Source organism: Aquila chrysaetos, chromosome 26, assembly GCF_900496995.4.
Source record: "Aquila chrysaetos chrysaetos chromosome 26, bAquChr1.4, whole genome shotgun sequence".
Taxonomy (NCBI): domain Eukaryota; kingdom Metazoa; phylum Chordata; class Aves; order Accipitriformes; family Accipitridae; genus Aquila; species Aquila chrysaetos.
The window spans coordinates 11,068,206-11,092,493 of NC_044029.1; the positions used below are offsets into that span (position 1 = coordinate 11,068,206).

At 39.3% G+C, this 24,288-nt stretch overlaps 1 protein-coding gene across 4 annotated transcripts in view; it reads right to left on the reverse strand.

The window, feature by feature from the left end:
• Positions 1–24,288, reverse strand: part of SYT1 (synaptotagmin 1) — a 361,032-nt gene that overhangs the window by 118,303 nt on the left and 218,441 nt on the right. For all 4 annotated transcript variants that reach the window (XM_030002786.2, XM_030002785.2, XM_030002787.2 and 1 more), the window contains one exon: positions 18,407–18,595. In XM_030002786.2, the coding sequence (XP_029858646.1) occupies positions 18,407–18,595 (189 nt within the window). The remainder of the gene's footprint in view (positions 1–18,406; positions 18,596–24,288) is intronic.

Below are 24,288 nucleotides of genomic sequence, written 5' to 3' on the forward strand. Positions count from 1 at the left end.
TATATGCTGGTATGAAATTTACTCCATTGTAGAAGCTTGCAAAAGGCATCTTTCATAATTCAAAACCTATATTAAGGTGAGGTTTATGTGCTGCACAGGCTGTCACAGAGGCCCATGAAGCAGAATGAATATCCCCCTTTGTGAATATGTGCACTGATGGCTAACAGTACTATGCACTACACTAAAAAGCCTTAGGGTAACAAAGACTTCAAAAAAATTGTGTTTTGTTTCTCCTAAATATGTAACATGAAGAAAAGTTCAAAATGAAGAGCATTTAACTTTATACGAGGGAATTTTTATCCAGATCCAGATTTTCTTGATGTTGTATTTTATCACGGTGTCATACACTTCCTAAGGAATGAAAAGGGGACTGTCAAATACGTTGTTATTTTTACATCATATTTTGATTTCAGTGCAATTTGGAGCTTTTAGAGTGTGGTACAAATATATGGCTGTATATACATTGCATTAAGGACATTGCATTTACTTCTTTTACTCTTTATTATTTCATTTACTAATTCATAGAATCACAGAATCATAGAATGGTTTGGGCTGGAAGGAACCTTAAAGACCATCTAGTTCCCACCCCCCTGCCATGGGCAGGGACACCTTCCACTAGACCGGGTTGCTCAAAATCCCATCCAACCTGGCCTGAACACTGCCAGGGATGGGGCATCCACAACCTCTCTGGGCAACCTGTTCCAGTGCCTCAGCGCTCTCACAGTGAAGAACTTCTTCCTCACATCTAATCTAAATCTACTCTCTTTCAGTTTAAAGCCATTACCCCTTGACCTATCACTGCAGGCCCTTGTAAAAAGTCCCTCCCCATCTTTCCTGTAGTCCCCCTTTAAGTGCTGGCAGGCTGCTCTAAGGTCTCCCTGGAGCCTTCTCTTCTCCAGGCTGAACAACCCCAACTCTCTCAGCCTGTCCTCATAGGAGAGGTGCTCCAGCCCCCTGATGATCTTCGTGGCCCTCCTCTGGACCCACTCCAACAGGTCCATGTCCTTCTTAAGTTGAGGGTCCCAGAGCTGAACGCAGTACTGCACATGGGGTCTCACAAGAGTGGAGTAGAGGGGCAGAATCAGCTCCCTCGACCTGCTGGTCACACTTCTTTTGGTGCAGCTCAGGATACGGTTGGCTTTCTGGGCTGCAAACGCACATTGCTGGGTTGTGTTGAGCTTCTCATCAACCAATACCCCCAAGTCCTTCTCCTCAGGGCTGCTCTCAATCCATTCTCTGCCCAGCCTGTATTTGTTCTTGGGATTGCCCTGACCCATGTGCAGAACCTTGCACTTGGCCTTGTTGAACTTCATGATGTTCGCACGGGCCCACCTCAAGCCTGTCAAGGTGCCTCTGGATGGCATCCCTTCCCTCCAGCATGTCGACTGCACCCCACAGCTTGATGTTGTCAGCAAACTTGCTGAGGGTGCACTCAATCCTACTGTCCACGGCACTGACAAAGATGTTAAACAGTGCTGGTCCCAATACTGACCCCTGAGGAATAACACTCGTCACTGGTCTCCACTCAGACATGGAGCTGTTGACCACAACACTTTGAGTGCAACCACCCAATTCCTTATCCACCGAGTGGTCCATCCATCAAATCCATGTCTCTCCAATTTAGAGACAAGGATGTCGTGTGGGCCAGTGTCAAATGCTCTGCGCAAGTCCAGGTAGATGATGTCAGTTGCTCTTCCCTTATACACCAACGCTGTTACCCCATTGTAGAAGGCCACCAAATTTGTCAGGTATGATTTGCCCTTAGTGAAGCCATGTTGGCTGTCATTAATCACCTCCTTATTTTCCATGTGCCCTAGCATAGTTTCCAGGAGGATCCGGTCCATGATCTTGCCGGGCACAGAGGTGAGACTGACCGGCCTGTAGTTCCCCAGGTCTTCCTTTTTTTCCCTTTTTAAAAATGGGGGTTATGTTTCCCCTTTTCCAGTCAGTGGGAACTTCCCTGGACTGCCACAATTTCTCAAATATGATGGATAGGGCCTTAGCCACTTCAACTGCCAGTTCCCTCAGGACCCACGGACACATCTCATCAGCTCCCATGGACTTGTGCACCTTCAGGTTCCTTAGATGGTCTTGAACCTCGTCTTGTCCTACGGTGGGCAGTTCTTCATTCTCCCTGTCCCTGCCTTTGCCTTCTGTGACTTGGGTGGTGTGGCTGGAGCACTTGCCAGTGAAGACTGAGGCAAAGAAGTCGTTCCTCAGCCTTCTCCATGTCCTGGGTAACCAGGTCTCCCATTTCCTTCTGGAGAGGGCCCACATTTTCCCTAGTCTTCCTTTTATCCCCGATGTACCCATAGAAGCTTTTCTTGTTGCCCTTGACATCCCCGGCCAGATTTCATTCTATCAGGGCTTTAGCTTTCCTAACCTGATCCCTGGCTGCTTGGACAATTTCTCTGTGTTCCTCCCAGGCTAACTGTCCTTGCTTCCACCCTCTCTAGGCTTCTTTTTTGTGTTTGGGTTTGTCTAGGAGCTCCTTGTCCATCCATGCAGGCCTCCTGGTGTTTTTGCCTGACTTCCTCTTTGTTGGGATGCATGGCTCCTGAGCTTGGAGGAGGTGACCCTTGAATATTAACCAGCTTTCTTGGGCCCCTCTTCCCTCCAGGGCTGTATCCCATGGTACTCTATCAAGCAGATCCCTGAAGAAGCCAGAGTCTGCTCTCCTGAAGCCCAGGGTAGTGAGCTTGCTGTGCACCCTCCTTGCTGCCCTAAGGATCTTGAAGTCCACTGCTTCATGGTCACTGCAGGCAATGCTGTCCTTGAGCTTCACATTCCCCACCAGCCCCTCCTTGTTGGTGAGAACAAGGTCCAGCATAGCACCTCTCCTTGTTGGCTCCTCTGTCACTTGGAGAAGGAAGTTATCACAAACGCATTCCAGGAACCTCCTGGATTGGTTATGCCCTGCTGTGTTGTCCCTCCAACAAATGTTGGGGTGGTTGAAGTCCCCCATGAGGACCAGGGCTTGTGAACGTGAGGCTGCTCCTATCTGTTTACAGCAGGTCTACAGCGGGCCTCATCCACTCGGTCTTCCTGGTCGGAGGGCCTGTAGCAGACCCCCACTATAATGTCACCAGTCCCTGCCCTCCCTTCAATCCTGACCCATAAGCTCTTGGCCGGCTCCTCATCCATCCCCAGGCGGAGCTCCATGCACTCCAGCTGGTCACTGACATAGAGGGCAACATCCCCTCCTGGTCTCCCCTGCCTGTCCTTCCTAAAGAGCCTAAATAATTAGTCATTATTTATTTATTGTTTGCATATTTTTATTTATTATCTTTACTATTACTCTTGTATTACTCTGATCACATGTTTCTCCCACGTTCGCTCAATATATAGTACTCAAAGACAAACTGCTTTTATAATGCCTGAAGGCCTTATTATGGCTCAGCCATCTGTGAATTGTCTTTAAATCAGCACAGAGTTTTAAGCCACCACAAATATAGAATGGTAATTTATATATGGTAAAAAACAGGCAAGATAGAAATTATTTTTAAAAACAACAGAGGACATTGGATACAAAGTTTTTAACTTCTTCTAGACTTAAAAGTTGACTATATTGGTCAGCACAACACCTAATAAAATTTGAATCTTAACCCTGTGCTGCCTTTGCTATATTTTCAATAACCAAGGAATGCAGCAAAGTAAATATTGATTTGCCCAAATAATCTCAGAAATAAATCTGCGAATATTTGCCTTAATTTCTGATCACTGATACTAGTATATTACTCTGCAGTACAGCAAAATCAGGATTTATTTGGTGAAATCTCAAAAAGAGTTTCAGAAACTAGTAGATAACTTCTGCTTATTTTGAGATGACAGTTTGAGTGTTTCTAATCAAACTTGTCACAAACTCCTGGAGCTGCTAGGTGGTGAGGAGCCTGTCCTTGAGGTGAGGAAAAGGAAAACCTCATCAATAATCCTTTTCAATGGAGCTTCAGAGCCAAAGTTATGGCTACATACAGGAACACTATAGTGTATGAGAAGTGCAGTTGGCAGAGGTAAAAATGGGCCAATAAATTTTATTGTTATGGTGAAAGAGTCCTTTAATAAGGATAAAGTTTTTGTCTCCATTGCCTGCAATATGCAGTAAGCTTGCAAAGTACTATTTTTGTGCTGTGACTAGCATGCAACCCATCCCAAATCATAAATAACTTATGTTGGCAGTGTTGTCCCTGGAGACTCCACTAAAGTAAGTGAAGCTAGTTATATTTATTCAGGCCCATCACAGTAGAGGTGACACTTGATGAAAGAAGAAATCCTTTCCTGGAGCAAAACTAAACACCATTTACCTCACTGCTGATGGCGTAGAGATGCAATATCTCTGCAGTGGCTTCCACAGAGTCAACCACGGAAGAACTAAAAATACCACCCCCAAATAAACCATATTAAACAGCTCTCTAGTCAAAGTATTTTAATTACAGCCAACACGTAGACTGTATTTTGATTGATAGCCCTTTTATCCCTTTACGGAAGCAGTTTCTGACAGGCATACCCCTTGCAAGTGGCTAGTACTAATTTAATTGGCCTCACGTGCCTTCAAGTTGAGCCAGCTCATGCCAGGAAACAACCTTTTGGAAGCCAGCACTGTAACCAGTTTTCCTTTGGCTTCTCTCTAAACTTGGCAATGCTGTGATTTATCCTGGCTTCTCTCAGTTGTTGATCCTTATCTGAGGTCACACACAATTTTACTGACTGCCATTGACATCGCAGGGTCATAGGCAATACACTTTTCTTTTCTGACTCTCCTTCCAAAAATGTTTCTTGTCCAACTAGTAGTATAGTTAGTAGCGGTTAGAAAACACTTGAGCAGCAATATGAAGTTTCCAGTTCATGGTTCAGTGCAGGAACATTCAACATATTTATGGGGTAAAGAACAACCACTGACAGGAGCCCTGTTGTCTTGAGCAAAAAGCCAGCTAGTCCTACCCTCATGACTTCTGCCACTGCGACAAGAAAAAATGGTACATTTTACAGTACATTAGTCTTGAAGTTACTAAAAAATAAACATCAGTATTCAGTTTGCTTTGCTAAAATGTTAGCTGAACGCTTTTCACTCCTTCTTAGCAAGCTTTGTGTGAAGTAGAGGGAAAAGTAGAGAAATATTGTTTTATGTTTATTCTTTTTCATCAGAAGCATCCTATGGCAGACACACAGCCTGGAGAATGGAGCAGAGACTAGCACTGGCAGGGAGCCTTATGCCTCTCTCAGCCATATGTCAAAAAAATTTCGTAGGCTTTAACTTTCCTCTTTCCTCCTGTAACTGTATTCTCCATGAAAGTCTTAGCACAGCAAAACTGTTCTTTTTTCTGGAGAGGCAGGAAGTGTAAATGAGAGGAGAAGGTGCTGTGTGATGAGGCAACCAGGAAAAAGTAAGGAAAAGAGGCAGTAGATGAAAGATGGTGAGAAGAACTGGAGGTGTAAGTCACAAATTGGTTATCGTTTACTTTCAGATCACAGATGTGACCTCTAATGCTTACAAGCTATACATCTCACCAACATATTCTGTAATAGTTATTCTCAGAACATCAGACCTATTGACACAGAGACTGTGAAGACATATACTGTCATTAATGGTCATCTGTCTGGTGGTAGCAAAGTTGCACCTTCTTGGAGAAAGAATCACTGGTTTGTTTTTTGTTTTGTTTTTTTTTTTACCTTAGAAAAGGCAATTTTAAGTTCACCTAGCATCAGGACAGGAACACAGATATTTTACAGGTCTCAGTTCTCCACTCCCCAAATGTCAGTACAACCACAATACTGATGCAAAACCCCTTTATTTTCCTTGCCCAATAAAATATTGTGGGAAAGCAGGGAATATCAGCATTGCTTTGCTACATCAAGAATCCTCAATGACACTTCAGTCTCCTAATGGCTCCCAACCCTCATTCTGACAATGCTGAATGAATAACAAACTGCTGTAATTCAACATCCTCACCATTTGGGTACAGTCTCATTAAGTTTGGGAACTGGACGGTAAGTACACTCCCCAACAACTATAAACACGGACATAATTTATTTTAGTCCTATGTTGATGTGTGTTACAGCTTGTCTTTTCCTCTTACAAAAACCAAACCAAAGCAAAATTATAGCATTACAGCATTTGCTAATCTATTAAAAGTGATCCATCTTAGCATACATGACTGATTTAATGTATGCTCCTAGCACTTCATAATTCCCCCTGATACCAGGGGAAAGATTAAAGAAGTCTGCGCAGAGAACTATCAGTAGCATTGGAGGCAATCCTATAATTTTGTCTCCAAGGATTAAAGTACTGCTGGGGTCCAGCCATTGAGAAAGTCTTGAACCCTGTGATAGTCTGATGCTGACTTTCAGATGCTTCTCAGTGCCGAAGCGGAAAGGAGGGAGGAATTAGTGAGGCATCGCATCTGTTCCCTGCTCCTTGCTACAGCACTCCAGTACACCCACCAAAGACCCGAACAACTCGCTAAAGCTCATGGATAACCTAAACCCAGAAGAAAGCTAAACAACATCATCTGCCAGTATCCTGGATCCCTCTCGGGCATAGAAAGCGGCACTGTGGTGGCCCGCTTCCCCCTGAGCCAGTAATGCTGGGGAACAGCAGTGGAGACACTGATGCAAGGGCTGCTGTACTTTGGAGGAAGCATAAAACCAATGTCCTCAGCTTTTGTGGTGATGAAAGATCCCCTGGGACTTTCCCAAAAGGATTGTAATGCCTTACAGCCCCATCCGACTCTCATTAAACTAAATGGAAAGAACCTCAATCACTTCTGTGGAAATTGGATGTTTGCAGGGTTGGCCCAAATCCCAAGTGAGGTAATTACATTCTTCCAATGGCTTCCATTGGAAAATTTCAGTCCCCCCCCATCCCAAATGATCTCAAAGTAGCACTCTACTGATCATTTAAACTAAACAACTGCCCTAAATGCAGTCTTTTTTTGACAACAGTGATGAAAATGTGTGTTGTGATAATAAGCCATGTGACAAAAGAGGGTACAACTCTCAGCAAGCAGCCTACTAAAATGAAATGGAAAGTAAAAAAATTACACTGATACTTATGAAGGTCTGAAAAGAAATTTGCTACTGCCACTACACGCGTGTGGTACATGTCTCTAAAATTACATCACTTGTAGAGTTTCAAAATTTTAAAATAACCATAGCTAAAGTAAAATTAATTTACATTAAAATATGAATTAATGTAGCAGTTCATCAGGTAAATCGCAGCATGTATTAGAAATGTAAGTGTTTACAGTCTTGATCCTCCAAACCACTTGTGTGTAACAAATTTAATTTGATGCACTATTCAGGAGCTTAAAGGTTAGTACACATTTAAATACCTTACTGGATTAAACCTCTTGAAATTCTAAAATCTGCTGTGTATCATTTCAGTACCTGAACTCAGCCTGCATACCCATGTTATACTTGCATGGCTATATCAAGTAAGAATGTACTTTTATTGCCTTTTAGGTTATTTACAAGAGTGGTGTAGGTCAGTTAAGAAAAGGACTTGAAAACAAGAAAAAACTTGTTCACCAATTTGCACTCATCCTGCACTGCAGATGATTTGGTGATGACTATCAGAGATTTGGTATCACAAATTATTTTACCTAATGTGGACACAATTTAGGGGATTGGTTGGTTGTTTTTAAAGAGGTTATATTTTCTGTTCCTTTTCTACCAGGAATTACCAAGATAAATATTCAGTTCAACAGAATAAAAATGCTTCTTGTCATTATCATTACAAAATTATAGCTAGTTTTCTTATTCTACATGGCAGTGAGAAGCAGTAGCGATGTTGGACAGATCCATGCACTTTGCAGAATCAAAGTCCAGCTGTCAGTAGGTTCCTAACAAAAGAGCTGTTGCAAATCAAGGATGTTGCACAGTTTAAACACTTCAGTTAATGCATTAACTGAACAGAAAAAAGATTTTTGTAAACAGTTTCCGTCTTCCATTTTGCCTCTTCCTACATACCTACATTTATATCAAGAAAAGCAGTGTGCATAAGTATTTTTGTACCTTACACTGTTATAAATGCATGACAGTTTCAGAATAGTCAAGTAAATTTTGACATCTTTTCATGCTATGTTATCTTCATTAACGTTATGCCCTGAGTTCAGGTAACATTAAACTTTCTTGTTTGTCCACTGGTACTCTCCACCCCCCATACTATTTTCTGTCATCTTGGCCACCTTGCTGTCCTAGGACTTAAAACTCATCAATAAATATTTCATGAGGCAAGAGAGTTTAGAAATTGGTATTCTGGAACAGTTTCCTATAAAGTGATTACCATCACTGAGTTGTAATCTAAAATGCTATGCTAGACTGAAATTTATGAATAGTAAGCTTGCCTTATCTTCCTCTGTCCTCCTTCCCTTGCCCATGCTGCAAGTAAATCTGCACCCATGGCATATTACAAACAAATAACTGACTCCAGGGCTGAGACCTGAAATGCTATATTCCAGCTTAAAGCACGTGTTTGCTGAAAATTGGGTACTGAGGTCTTAGAAAACATGATAAAATAGCTGGCTTTGGAGGAGGACTGAGCTTTGAAAACTAAAGAAGAAACAAGTCTGAATGTTAGGTTAGCAACTATATTGCTTGTGCCAATTTTTTCCTGCGAGTTCTGGCTAGGAGAAAAGTGTTAATAAATACATAAATGAAATAACACAGAAGGAAAGTAGAAAATTCAGTGAACTCTGGTAAGGAAGGACCATAAAAATATCTGTAAGAAAGGTATAAAAACTATTATCAACATTGTTGACTACGTGAAGAATGTATTACCTCTCTATAAACTGTTTTCATTAAAAAAAAATATGATGCCTGTCCTAGCCGTGGAGGTTTCCTTCCCATTGGGGTAGAGCCATATAGGGGATGGTTCTGACACAGCTCTAGGTGGAGAAAGCTTCCCACGTGGAAATGACTTTCAATCCTATTGGCAGCTCACCAGCTTTAGGATACTCCTTCTCCCTTCCTCTTCAAGGAACTGCCATCCCTACTCCACTGTGTCAAACAAAGGGTTTGTGTGGCTACTTCAAACTGACAACATGGGAGCTGCCATGCCAAAGGTTGAGGAATATCGTCCGGGCTGCAGCCTAAAACACCCGAGTTCCTGGTCTTCCTGCGACTAAAGGAAATCAAGGGATCAAGCTGGAAAACTAACTTGGATCGGCCTTTCCTGCAGGAAAAGCTAGCAAAGAAATGCAGGATTCATGGGGTCATACTCTGTAGCCTAGTGTGGGACATTTGTTTAATAAGAGTAAGGAGCTGTAAATAGCCAGTGATATTTGCTTATTTTGTACAGCGGCATTTCACAGCAAAATGCATATGCTGTCCTTCAGTCAGCTCTCTGGTCCAGTGAGTTCCCTTGCTCTTCATCAGATTGCACATTGACAGAAGAGAGTGAAACAATCGCTGTCAAAGTGAGAGAAATCAGGTCTCTAAGTCCAGGGAAAGTGTTTTCAGACTGTGAATCTCTCTGTTAGAAGGGCCTAACCTAGGGTTCTTCCTAGATATCACAGTCTGTGAGACCTGTACCATTTCAGACACATCTCCCTCCAGTTTTTCCTTCTGCATAAACCCGGGCCTCCTGTTTCTGTGTCGTTCTGAAGAGAACCAAGGCATTTAACTTCAATTTGTGAATTTGACTCCCAGAGCCTCGTTCCTAAAAGCTAAGTGTAGAAACCCTGAGCACTTCTAGAGCTCCCTTTTAGATGTGGGTTGAAATGCCTTTCCCATCTGAAAGGACAAACCTCATCTTTCATTTTGGCGGCTCTCACTGCAATAGGGAAACAGTGCCAGCTACAGTACTGAAACATGCCCCCAGATGATATAGGGGCTGTGAGCAAATTAGGGAGCTCTTGCTGAAGTTGATAATTAAGATTAGATTCAGATTCAGAAACCTGCACAGGAGTAGGCAGATGGCTCGCTCAGCTGCCAGCTGGAACTCCGCCTTCATGAGGCAGTCATTCAAGTTCAGCAGCGCAGCTTCCTTCTGTGGAGTCAGAGCAAAGTCTACCCATACCAAGATCCTTCTGAAGATTTGAGGCCACCTCCACAGCTCTTGCAGACTGGCTGTGTGTTCTGGAAGCAGTAGAGATTTTCAGGTCCAGACCAGTTCAAGATCTCGCTTGAAATACAAGCCAAGACTAAAAAGATAAAAGGAACGCAAGAAAGGATGCTATAGGACCTACAGCATTCCTGAAAGCTCCTGTTGGTGGTCAGTGGCTTAGTATTTCAGCCACCTTGGCAATCTGGCATTGATGACCAGGTATCTTAAACACTTAATATATCAATAAAGGAATTCTTGCCTCTTTAGAAAAGTTTAAATACTTTAAAAAACATATGTCAACCAAAATAAGGAGGGTATTATGTATTTATAATCCCTCAGGGAAGACTTTAGTTTGGATAATTCTCAGCAGCAAACTTATCCAGTCCTAAGTAGAATAGTTAACAAAAACAACAAAGAATGACATTCTGTTCTTCAGCTGTGCCAACTTACAACAGTGCCTCAGAATAACAGAGGCTTCATTATCTACTCTTGGTTTTTATAAAAATGCAACAGAATATCTTCTAGATTGCCACAGTGCCTAGGCACAAGTAGCTGATCTAGGGATGGAATATCAATCTGAGCAGTAATTCCTATATTTTTCGTTGCCCATTTATACCATACTTTTTAAAAGCAAATCTATTAACCATAGTCCCAAGTGCTTTTTTTTTTCTTTTATGCAGTATGCTGCTGAGAATCAATCTTTAAATGTATTCTCAATTTTAAGTTCAGAACAATCGTTCCATGAAGTCTCATTTTCAGAGCAAGATTACAAACTGAATTATAACAGATAATGGGCAATTTCTGTAGATACTTCAGCTGCAGGTAAGTTGAAAAAGACTAGCAAAGATTGTGTTTAGTTTATGTACGTAAACATAATTTTAGTGCACTTTCGCTCACACAAAGTAATGAAATTTTAAGATACATTCCCAGTACTGAAAGGAAGCCAGCAACTATGTTCAGTTTTCTGCTTGTAAATTGAATTCTCTACTCAATTTATAAGGCACTGGCACAACTTGACATATCTATAGTTCAATAAAATACCTACCAGAGTTGTTGTAACATATAAAATAATAATCACAGTGATGTGCTAGAGGACACCCTTGGGGGTACTCTGGCACCCCTTGTTAAAACCCTGTCACCAAACCAAAGGTAGGTGCTCAGCCCTGTTTCTGCTATAGATGAATTTCATCCCCGTCGCTGTAAAAGTTAATCTGAACGGGTTTTTTTTGTTTTCATATATTTTGCTGAAATGTTCTGAGCATCATGTATTTTACAGAAGAACTTGCTTCTCCTTCCCCTTCTTTCAGATTATGCAACTCAAAACCAACTGCTGTTTCTGAAAACGATGTTTCAGACACATGTAATCCATAATGTATAATTCTGTTTGACACTGGGGTTACGCTCCCAGTGTGCTTCTGGCTAAGAGACAGTATCTCCTTTCAGACGGGACGGTACGTTCTCAAGGTGCCGCAGAAGAGGACATGAGTTTAGCACGTGACAGGCTTCCCCTGTGCTGGGGAGGGAGGGTGCTGCAGCTGGCGCTCTGGTTCAAGTTGTAGGAGTCTGCTCTTCTGATTTCTCCTTTCCTCCTCGGCTTGTCCAAGGAGCCAAAATAATGGCCAGCATAGGAACAGAGTCCTCCCTCAGACCTAAGCGTGTCAGATGCACGAGTTGAGCTTGCTTTGATCGGAGGAGATGCGTAACCTTCTGGCAAGCACGTGTGCTCGGTGGTGCTGGATCCAGCTACGGTCTGCAGCAGCGCTTTTGGGTCGTGCTAGAGCAGCTCGTACTTCTAACAGCCTGAGGTTCCTAGCTCAGCCCTGTATGAGGACCAAACTGGCAGCTGTCACAGATCCAAACGTTTAAGTACAGGACGTGTTAAGGGGAGCCTATCAGAAGGCATATGAAAATAACTCATGGATTGTAAAAATTCTCTTAATGACAGAATCAATCATTAAAATATCAACACAGTGTAATTCAGTAGGATCTCAGACCACATGCTATTCCTTCCAGACAAGGATTTTCACCCATCTTCTGCTTCATGAGTTTTCACTTCCATTCTTCCACCCCTCAGTATCTATTTAGATACTTTGGATTTAAAAGCTGTATTTTCAGGACTCCTAATTTCAAGCATTCAAAATATGCTGGACCCCTAAAAATAATGAAGGTATTTTCATATTATAAGTTTATAAAATAACAGTTGAATTGTTTTTCTTTGTCTCACGATTTTTATGTCTTCTGGATGTGTGTGGGCAGTATTTTCAAGATTTCCCTACTAGCAGGTGATCTAGAAACTTTTATTTAATGAAAAAAAATAAAGCTGAAGTTCTCATGTAATCACTGAACTCTGGGACTGGGGGGTTCAGGGAGAAAAAAAAGTAATCTGAAATTTGCATTTCAATTGCTATATTTAGAAATAGTGATTTTCCCTCCTCTATTATTATAATGTAATAGCTCTTTCTTGTACTTGTTCTCTGTTCCAAAATAAATCTTTATTTCTGATTTCCCCTGATTCTTCCCCAATGTGAAGCTGCATGTATTTGTTTGGCATGAGCAACTGCCAATGATTCGATGACAGGAAGGGAAACAAGAAGACTTGAATTTATGCCTTCCCACTTCCTCCAGCACTGTTCTTCGGACTTTCCCGAACATCAAGAAACTTCTTTCTTTATTCTCCTCTAAATCTCTCCTTACAAGTCCTGTTTGCCAGGATACCTAAATAGAGTTTGCCAATGTCAGACTGCTCCTAAGCTGAGATCACTGCTTATTGTATTGACAAATATATGTGTGTACATATACATATATACACGAACATACATACACATAGTCCTCATTTTCTGCAGGCAGGCAGCTATTACTTGCCTTATATTTAGACAGGAAGGTCTCTGAAGCAGAGACTAAATTTTTTTCTGGCTAACCTAAGAAGATCTTAGGCAATGACTAACATGGGTATGTGCCATAGAAATATAAATAATAGCTATTGCTGGGAATTTTATTGTGATTTTACGGTATTTATCTGTCTCTATTAATCCAGTTTTGAAATCTGAAATCATTCTATTATCAGCATTTTGCTTCCTTTTTATGAACTTAGAAAAGAATGTGCCCTCTCCTTCCTGTGCCAGTGACACCTGTACTCCAGGAACCATTAGAAGAAGCAGTGAAATGAACAGCCTGAATTTATTTTCTGCAAATGATCAAGCTGGCAGCTCCATAAAAATTAAGTTTCTGAAAGACCCCATGCACAAAATCTTCAATTTTCTAATAATAGACAAAATTCAGTAATATCTCCTTGATAATCTTCATGCCAAATAAGAATGAAAAATTAAGAAATGAACTCTACTGCCAGTTATAGAGGGTAATAAGAACTCTTAATACAACCTCAGCTGGTCAGTCAAGAAAGGCAGAAGGACAGAACAGCAGAGACCAGCAGGGAGAAAGAAATTATGAGGTGTGTCTAGGATGACTGCTGAATGCTGAAGCTTTAACTTAAATGGCTAAACACATAAATCCAGAATTATTTTATTTGCTAATTTACCCAAATATAACTATAACTCTGTACTTCAGCTTCTAAGCTATTATTTAGAATTATACCAGACCTGGGTCTTACAGTTATTTTTACATTTTTTTTTACAGTTTCCTCTGCAGCCTCCAGTCCCATTTTGTTTTGACAGTTATTCACTAAGCCAAGGAGAGGGAAAAAAACCTTTCTCTGAATATCTGCAAACAGACTGTGAAACAGGTCTGCACAGAACATCGGGTTTTAGCCTGAATCATCACACAGTTTTGAGCTCCTGGTTTGGGGGATTATCAGTCAGTTGTACACAATGAATCAAATTTAGGGGTTTTGAGCACCAGCTACTGAGGCTAAATGGAGTTGCAAGCCAGCCGAACATTTCAGAATAAGGCTGGTATAGAAAGGTAACTTTTTATCCAATTACAATGTAAGACAGCAAAAAGCATTAGAAATATGCAATAACTTCCCATTAAAGAGGTAATGATAGTATCCTGGATTCAATGCATTCAGCTATTACAGCTATTCAAGATTATACCAGAAGCATTAACAGCGTATCATTATTCAGTCAGATGTATGCTGGAGCGTTATTGGATTTGTGCTGTTTTATTTACCTTGTTGGCAGAACGAGATCTTCTGTTCATATAGGAATGTGCTCTTAGGAAACACATCAAAATCACTTTCCTTTTACAAAGATGCTTATTAAGTAAACTAATGCTGTATGGTTAGTATCAGTATCTTGACATTTAAAGCCTCCGCCCAAAAGCTGTTGCTGTCTTGCAATTCCTTAGTTTTGCTAGAACTCGCTTACTGTAAATGCATGGCAGATATTTTCCTAGCCTGTAGACAAAGGCCCAGATGGAAGAGCAGTGAGAGGGAGGAAGGCAAGAATCAGTATGTCTTATCAAGTCTTCTAATGCAATTTTGTTTTCAGAAGTGTATATGCCATTTTATCTGCTTTGTTTTACCCCCTTCTTCAGTGTTGGAATTCCTACATTTAAAACGCAAAGTGTAAAAGCAGAGATGGTACCTTTTTTCCCCTTCTGGTAAACAGCTTAAAAATTCTGCAGATTAAAGATAAATTGGGATAGAAAGTGTAAGAACCAATTAAGACAGAGTGACTTTTACACACAGTGCAGTTATGGAAAAACAACTGTACTGTGATTATGCAAATCAGCCACTCACAACCAAAATGCAGGCATTTACATAACGGAGAAAAAAATTCTTCACAGTTATGCCTCAGTAACCTTACAGGATTCTTGCACTTTAATTGTATGACTCATTGTAATAAAATGATCCCACTTGCTTTATCCAGAGTGAAATATATGTTAAGACATCACCATTCTGAATGATTTGTGTGCTTTTGGAAGCTTACACTCTCCTGCCACAAAACGTGGATTATGTTCTACTTTGAAGAGATAAAAATCCATGAAAAAAACAGAATTTCTGCTTGTATCAATCAAAACTTTAACTGGGTTTACATACTGCATCACCGCTCTTGAAATAAATGTATATTAACACAAATGGGACCTCCCTTCTTCTTGGAACTTTTATATCCTCATTCTATTAAATTCATCCATTTTTGACAAAGTAAGACTTCTCTGGTGCATATATTACAGGAGGAAACATTAGTATAATTTAAATTGCACAGACCCTATCTTGCAGTTCTGCAAAATGAAATCTTAATGGGAATCCTGATATTTTTAGTTAGTTAAGTATGTCTAGACTATTTAACTTGTGGCTTCTATGTATTCTACAAAACATATTCTTTTAAAAAGATGACTGTTCTATTATAAGCCATATGGAAGGAACAATATTTATTCAGCTGGATGTAGTTTGCTGTACCTTTATTTTTGTCATCATGTATTCCACTATTTGAATGTTGGGTTTTTTTATATAAGCATGACTTGATATTATGTAATTTCTATGAAAAACCAGAAAGAGAAGACTATATATAAATTAGCCCCTACTACGGCTCAGCTTTTTTATCACTCAAACCAAGTTGATTGCAGTGAACTTTTTCACAATATGGGTATATTCTATCCTATTATACATCCATTAAATCATGATGGCTTATTTTCCATCTGCAGACATCTTAGGCACAGGCAACTAAACCATTTAATTATTTCTCTCTTGCACATAGACTACAGAGCACTGAAAAAAAAAAATCCTCTCGCAGTAACTACTGAGATTTCAAATGACTGAAAGCTTCCAAATGACTTTCAAACTACTGAGCTTTGCATGACTCTGCCATGTGTTAAGACTAGGGGTCAGGTCTTCAGTTTGAATCTACCAGAGGAAAAACCTGGTCCATGGTCTTGGAAGTGTTCTTAGACCCAAGTATCTGTGCTGTCCCAATAGGGCCCGTTCACCATATACATTCTCTCTCGCACAGCAAGAAATTCCCAGAAAGGCACTATAAAAATGATTTGGTTGGAACAAATTTACATTCTGCTCTGTTTTAAGAGTGATTCTCAAAAAATTTGCAACCAGCTGTAAGAGGTAAGGTCTGACAACTTTTCTACCGCAATTAAACCCTCAGCTTTGTAATAGGCTAACACCACCTCGCTGACAACTCCCTATGGACGTAAACTGAACGCATACAGACCTGTCAATTACAGTCCATTCACGTAGGATTTGTTATTGGGGAAAATGGGAAAAACAAAAGTTATTTGGGATATAAAATGCTCCAACGTGTCAATGGCACTATTCCATATTTAAATATTTAAAAAAAAACCCCACACCCAAGCCCTTTGTACCATAATGAACATTCAACTTTCTTCTTGAAATGGCAAAATTAAATAAGCCTAAATAAACACAGCAGAATGTCATGTTAAACAGTCCCAGTATTTGACGGAGATGCTGGGAAGATCCAATCACATCTGCAGCCTCTAGAAGCAGAGCAGACAATTGGCATGGGATCTGTGACTATCCCAGGTTCATTTTTCCAATCCACCACAAAATTACTGCATGATCTTGGATAAGAGTCCAGATTTCTAAAATGGGGGCAATATGTTCTGGTCTCACTATCAGCATAAGATACCATATTTTATAGATACTCTAATGTGTTTCATAATAACTAAGACTTGTCTTATGGCCTAGTACGCTTTTCTCAGTAAGCATTTTCACCATGTAATAGTAGGTACTTTTTTATTTTTTATTCAGTCCTATCTGGAAAGATTGTCCAGATTGGACTTGTTTTAAAAAAGTATGCAGCAGTGCATTCAAAGTTCCTCTCTATCTACAGACCTTTTCCTAGACCTACCAATTACAGAGTTCCTCATCTTGGAAACCGTTCATGCCTCTGGTATGCTAAAATCAAAGTTTAAAAATAAAAGAATATCTACATAAAAGTGTCATCTACCTCATTTACCTAGCGTGGTGAGATAAAAATTAAAAGACAAATGTTTCAAATGCTGACTGTTTCTCCTTCAATGTCTTGTCTTTTCTTTTTTCCTCTCTTTTTTTTCTTCTTGTAGTTTTGTTTTTCCCATGATATCATCAGGCAATTTAATTTCAGTATGGTCTGCACTGGACTGTGCAGATTACCAAACTAATGACATACGGACTTCTTACCACTGTAACACCTCTATTCTTGCAAGTGAGAATTTCGAGTGACAGAGCAAAGCTGTTTGCTATCAATTTTTCAAAAACTGCATCTGCCAGATTGCCAAGATCCATTTCAGAGATAAAAAATCGATTAATATTCTAATTTGTTATCTGTCTTTATCAGTCACACAACATTTCTTTACACAAATGATAACCTTCTAAAAATGAAAACTCTTACACATGTTAAAATACTTCCCTGAAAATATTTTACATTTACTTAATCTTCTAAAGTAAAAATTATTAAAGACTGAATGACTTTGTAATGCCTGCTATTAAAACACACATACACACACAGCCTTCACCTTCATGTCTACAAAAGTGCCAAAACTATCTGCTTGTATCATCAGGTAATTTTTCTGTCAGTAACAAAAAGGATTTTTTCTTTATTATATGAAACAACTTTGACACTGTTGAATTTGTTGTATATTTAATACCAGTGTATGCATACTAAAACATACCAAACAGGTTCAAGAACCCTAGCATTATGATAAACAACAGCAAAAAGCTAATGCTTTTATTTTTTTTACAAATGTGAACAAATTGAGGCCTCAACTTTGAGTCAACACTTTCTAGAACAGACCAGAAGAACCCTGCTGACTTCAACCCTACTGACTTCACAGAAATATACATTGGAACTTTTAAAGTATTCTGCATAGGTACAGGAACTCACCACAAACAACATTCAATGACTGATCTAACAGAATTACTGAGTGGGAAAAGCATGGCTATCTTCACACATTACTGCTGTATTACAGCTATTTCCTTGTTAAAAAGACGTTTTCCCATTTTTTCTATATTTTCTAATCCCCAAAGATACACAGTCTCCTTATTTTCTCAATATTTATGAGTTTTGGCCAAATTCTGCTTTAAAGTAGTATGCCCACACACATTTGTCATAAACATGAAACCCTAACTGTTACTGGTAGGAAATATTTTGCTTATTGGTCCCATGGCCACCGTGAAGTTCTGTCATTCCAGTTTTGATGATTCAGCAATAATTCATCAGTAAAAATTACCAAGACAATCTGTCATATCAAGAATAGACTCAAATTGCATGAGTTCGGCCCTGTTTTTTCTACTCCAATTAATTTTGAGAAGCTTACTAAACCAGGTTTATCTCGTGATTTTTCTCGTTTTGACTAGAAGGCATTTAGTATGCTGTCTAAATAAATGACAAAGAAGAAAATGTCAAGTTAAATCTAATCTGCCAAAAGAAGCTTTATAATCAATCAAGTTTTACTTACATGGAATTTTGTTCAGTTCATTCATGAACTTCTCTTTTAACTTAGAAAATGCATCTTCTTTTCCTCCCCCTCCTCCGGGACTGGCTGGCTCGGTGACATTACTTGGAGGGGCTGCTGCTACTGTGGTAGCTGGCGGTGCTGCCAGGGCCTCATGATGACTTTCACTCACCATTTTAACCCCTGGGTAAGCTGTTGGAATAAAAACAATGAAAAGATAATGTTTAAATCATTGAAATGGGTCTCTCATCGATAAAAGACTAAATAGGCACAATATCACTTGGTGCTCATGCTTACTGGGTAAATATGACTGCATCAGCATATTGCTTCATGCTCTTCATAAAATACTTATTAGACAAGAGAGAAAAGTCTTTTGCAGGGTTAATTTCAGCCAGAATCATTTTATTGCTTAGCGTTCTTCTCCAACCATGTTGCATTTTGAACTGCTGAATTTGAAACCTCAAAATTCCTGTAAAACTCTCATGCAGATTTACATTTTGCTCTTCAATTTTGAAAGTATAAGCAAATTGGGTAATAACTGCTCCCCATGTGCAAATTTCACAGTGTATTTACAGAACTATTTTTCTGTGAGAGTTACAGAGGTGTGGATCATAGCCAAAGTTTCTATATAAAATAAATGAAGCGATAAGGATATAATAAAAACACTTCAAGATTTCTTGTCAAAGTAATAACCTATTGTTTCCTACTTAAGCAAGTTGTATATTAAACAGAAATTGATTTACATCCATTTTTATCTTCACTTATTGTAGGTAATTTTACTTCCAGTTATTTTGTGTGACATTTGCTACTGACAATATTCTCTTAAATTATTCACAGGTCTCATTGGTGTATTCATGAAGCTACGACACCTATAGGGTATCTAAATGCAGCCATACTGAAATATCTGAGAGGCTGTCACAAACATAATCCCACATCAGCATATTTTTAATTTCATGTTGTTTAACGGGCATTTTGCAAAACCTTTACTTGAGCGTACATTACAAAGCAAAGAATTTTGGGCCAGTGGGGTGAAGGTGAGATGACATGCACAAAGCAATTTCAATATCACAAGAAGGCTGGCTGAAATGTTTTTATTGGTTTTGAACACATTGTTCTGATTTTCTGCCGCATTCTAAATATCACCGATCTGAATAATTATTCTGTTCTTCTTCAGAAAACCAGAGGGAGAAAGGGTTTGAGAGAGAACAAACATTCATTATTGCTCTGAGCATACAATTGCTCTCAGCCCCAGAAGACATTTGGCCTTTGACCTTTTGCTGAGAAATTTAAACATCACCACAGGAAAAAAGGCAACACATCAAAATTAAAGGGGTATAAGAGCATCTGACTGCATGCAATACGATGAATCATGAGCTTCCCTGCCTTACGTGACTGTTTTCATGGATGTTGCCGAGAGTGCTCAAATCACTAAATCAAGAAGAGAATTGGCTTTTCGTCCTTCAACTTCACTTCTACGAGCCCACAGTCATGAAGACCTGCAGGCGCAGACCTGCCTGCAGGCAGAATGAACCTTTTGAAATCACCCTCACCATACTTGTCATTAAACAGGAGTTTGCACACAAGTGTAGTCTGGAATAGAAGCCATTCTCCAACACTGTCATCCGATGAAAAAGATTTTAACTAAATAGGGGGATAGCCTTGTTCTGAAGAAGCAATTTGGTGGATACTTGGCAGCAATTTTATCAATGCAGCGCTGAACGAAGTAATATTCCCTGCCTGCCCATCGCTTCTGCCTTTGCCTTCACAGTCTCTAGCCTAATATAAAATCATGTTGATGTTGACACAGAATATATATATGATACAGCTCCATAAATATTTCATAAGCATGCAGTCTTATCTATTTGCCTATAACAACATGGAAGCAGTTCACTATCTAAAGCAGACCGAAGTCGATGGAAAGATTCCAGTTAATATCCATGAACTTTGGCTCAAGTCCGATGTCTGTGAAGATTTCCCCACTTGCATCCCAAAATAACAATCGGGAAAAACACGTAGTGCATAATTTGGGTAGTATGAAATAACATGCCAGCTATTCCAGACTAGAAGACTTTTTCCATATGCTCTGATGAATGCCAAATACTATGAAGCAAAACATGCAGAGACATCAGCTGTAAACATTAGTGCTGTTTTATATTATAGCATTTTGTCAATGAATGTCAGTTAAATCAGAAGAAAAGTTGTATGATATATCATAATTAAATCAAAATTAAATTGCTTAATTATAATATATTGCTTAATTATTTCAGGCCTGGCAGTTGACTATTTTATTTTGTAATGGAAGACACAATTTGCAGTGATGACTTTCAGCTAATTAAAAATTAAGGCAAATGTAATTTATTTGCTTCCAGTTTTGGAGCTATATTTTGAAACTGTATTAGGGGAACAAATTTGAAGCGTTACACTTTCATTTATTTAAAAGAAGGGAAAAATAACAAAACAGAGTATTCCTCTGAACTCCAGGAACAATCCTCGGTAGAGTCCTAGTGCAGTTGGAGGTCACTGCATCTAATGAGGCATGCACAAATGCTTTGAGACTTGCTACAGAGCCTTCGACCTTTACATGCCAATGACACTATCTTGATATTTTAAATAGGTGTGAAGGGGCTGAAAAAGAATCTTGTCTCAGAAAAAGCTTTCTGCAGTAAAGAATTTTCTGAAGAGCACATGCCCACTTACAGAGATAACATCTGATGGCTTCTATTATTGTAATGCTGCAGCTCTGCACAATAATGGTATAAACACTGTGGTATTATTAGAGACTGTGAGTATTGAATAATTAGATTTAAATTGGCCTTTTACAAAAAAAGGTTACTTTAATGGTGCAGTGCATCACTGAAGGTAAAGATCTACAAAATACTAGCAGATTCTCTGCCATTTATGAAATGGTAGTTGCAAGCAAAAATTTCTTATAGGTTAAAAAATGAAATGTCATAGAATTCAATTATGATTTCCAGTTCAGTGTTCACTAAAATGACTATAGTGCTAGGTATGAAATGCTACATGTTTCACGTGCAACATGCAGTCATAAATAAGAGTACATTTGTAAGTCATAAATAAAAGTACAATTTCATTTACAGGCTTCTATAAAACACAGCATAGACTATATTCCCCGAGCATGCCAATTCTTTGGTATACCAGTGCCCGTCCATACTAGTGCCATATAATCATTATAAGACATGTAAAACAAAACAATGAACAAATACATGTAATACTTAGAAGTAATGCTTGTTGTCTCTATACAGAAGTAGGCAAGTGTTCAGTGAAAATCCAGAGATGATGATTTGAACCCTTGAGGAGGTCAACGGTTTAAGAGCCTTACTGTTCCCTATGAAAGACAAAATCTGACAAAAATGAGTATCAGCTCAAACTTCTACAAAATTTCTACATAATTTCCTCTGAAAATGAAGCATCTGAGTAATATACAAATGGACTCTGGAGATTCATAAGAAGCAAGAGATTTCCTTATGGAGGTACAAAGTATTGGCTGACTGCCTTAGTATGCTGGTATGGATCCTGATGGTGAGAGACCCATTGGAAAGCACCTCTTAAAGGAGTAGCAAAGTAGCAATGACTCTTAAGAGAGGAGTAAAGAAGAGGAGTAAGACTTCTGGTATGGATGATTACAGAGCATGGAATAGACTCTGGAAATGAGAGCTGAAAGAATGTGTTCCAAGGGCAACACCTTCTCTTTGCAAACATTCTGGTATATCCAAAGTAAGACGTGGACAACTTGGGGGGACCAACACCATGCGAAAATTTTACTTGTTTTAAATGTTTTTTTAAAAATAAACTGAATACTCAGAAAATTAATGAGAACACTGTGGGATGTTCACAGTGATTCACATGAAAGGGGGATTTTCAGGATTTGGAATGTGAGCAAAACTCAGAGTAGTGTATCATCTTATAGCAAATCATGGGGAGATTTATGATGCACTTACCAAAAAAAAAAAAAAAAAAAAAAACAACAAAAAAAAAAACCCAAAGGGCAGCAAAGCAAATTTGTATGGTTTCTATGTGGTTAAATTACAGAATTACAGCAGGTATACCATAGAAGCTACTAAAGGACTTAGTAAATACTTAATCTCATGGAAATAAAATCAGTGACATTCCTTCTGCATGGTGGATTTCAGACAATTTAATTTTGCCCATTCCTCCTCTTATCTGATGAATACAAACTGGGTGGAGTGAGACAGCAAACAGGTCAGACATCCCATGCTGACCAAATCATTCCCTCCCAAAGAGAAATTTTCTGGAAGGTGTCCTTTTACCTTTCTCAATTTTTTCTTCCATATTAAAAATTAAAATTAATGGAATTATTCAAAACATACAAATATAGTGTTACTATGAGTAACTGTATAAGTTTTCAGAAGTAAGTGTCACCATTCTTTCAATGTTTAATACTGTAACTGTAGTAGAGCTGGTCACTGTACCTCAATAAGCCTGCAAAGTTGTAAATTGGGACCTATATGCTTAAATGCTATTTCCTGGACAGCTTATCTTTTCAGCATCCCAAACATGTTCACCTCAGCAGTTAACATTCAGCTTGGAATGTAATCACAAAACTTATCCAAGAAAGAAAAAAAATCACACGTTAGCATCAGTTGTGTTCCTCTGTCATTTTTGTTTACAGGTCCTGGGCACTGAAAGAAACTATTAGCTTTCAGTGCTGATATGGCCAGGGCAAGTATGCAGAGTTACCAGAGAAAGGTCTGACACCACATTGAAAATTTACCCTATTCCATTAGACTGTTTTTGATGAAATTAATTCATCATTAAGAAGATGGGAACATTACCAGAATGTCTAAAGATATCTACAATACATGATCTCTTCCTAGACTTAAGTATTCTGGGATGTTAATAATACATTTTTTACTCATTCATCTTCCTATTAATGAAATACACTATCTTTCTAGCTTCAGTAATGGACATTTATTTTAAAAGACAAGCTCAGAAAAAGAGACTTTCTTGGCTTTTTATAAAGATGGGCCTGTAACTACATTTTCAGAAGAATGGAAGGTCACGGTAAAGATGTCATATCAAAACAGCCTTTTCACCACTACCACAAAGGCTTACAATGCAATCCAGATTGAGTACTGCTTTAGAGAAGGTACATGAAAGGCTCAACGATTCATGGGGAAAAAAGTTCTGATGAAGAACCTTGGTGGGGGAATTCAGGTGTCCTGTCTGTGCTTCTACTGATGCACAAGAAATGTCCCAGCAAACCCCCACAGAATCACCCCTGCACCTCTCTTAGTGGAGCAGAGACATTTCTCCTGCTGCCATATGTGAAACATCAACTGATGCTTTCTAGATGCCATCTGTACATTAATTCTTTAAAACTGTTTTCCAATGCTTGCTACTAATACCAAGCCAATAGTTTCATCAGCTTGACTGAATGAACAAGATAAAACACCTAAATCTCTCTCCCAAAGCCCACAGCTACTTTATTGCTCAGGTTTAGAAATTACTATGCCAGTGTGTCCTGTCAAAGGAGTATCGCTGGTCCTGGAGCAGGATGGAGGAACATGATATTGCAGATAGGAAGAGGACCAAAAGGTAGCGAGTCAGTAGGGATGAGGACCCCACATACAGGGAGGGTGGCATGTCTGAGCCCAAGTTTAAGCAAGCGTGGGGGCAGGACAGCAGTCACATACCAAGTCAGGCAGAAGTGCTGCAACTCCAAGGTAGCAGAGAGGAGGACAGCTTGGCAGAAATATTTTTTGACAGTTAGTCAAAACTGTTAGGTTTGGGAACCAACAGCTAGTTAGACTGAGTTATCTACAGCACAGTCCTGGACCAGGCAACAAATCTTCCCATTATTAGACATTAGCTCAGTATCAGTCTCCAGAATTTGCTTAAAATAC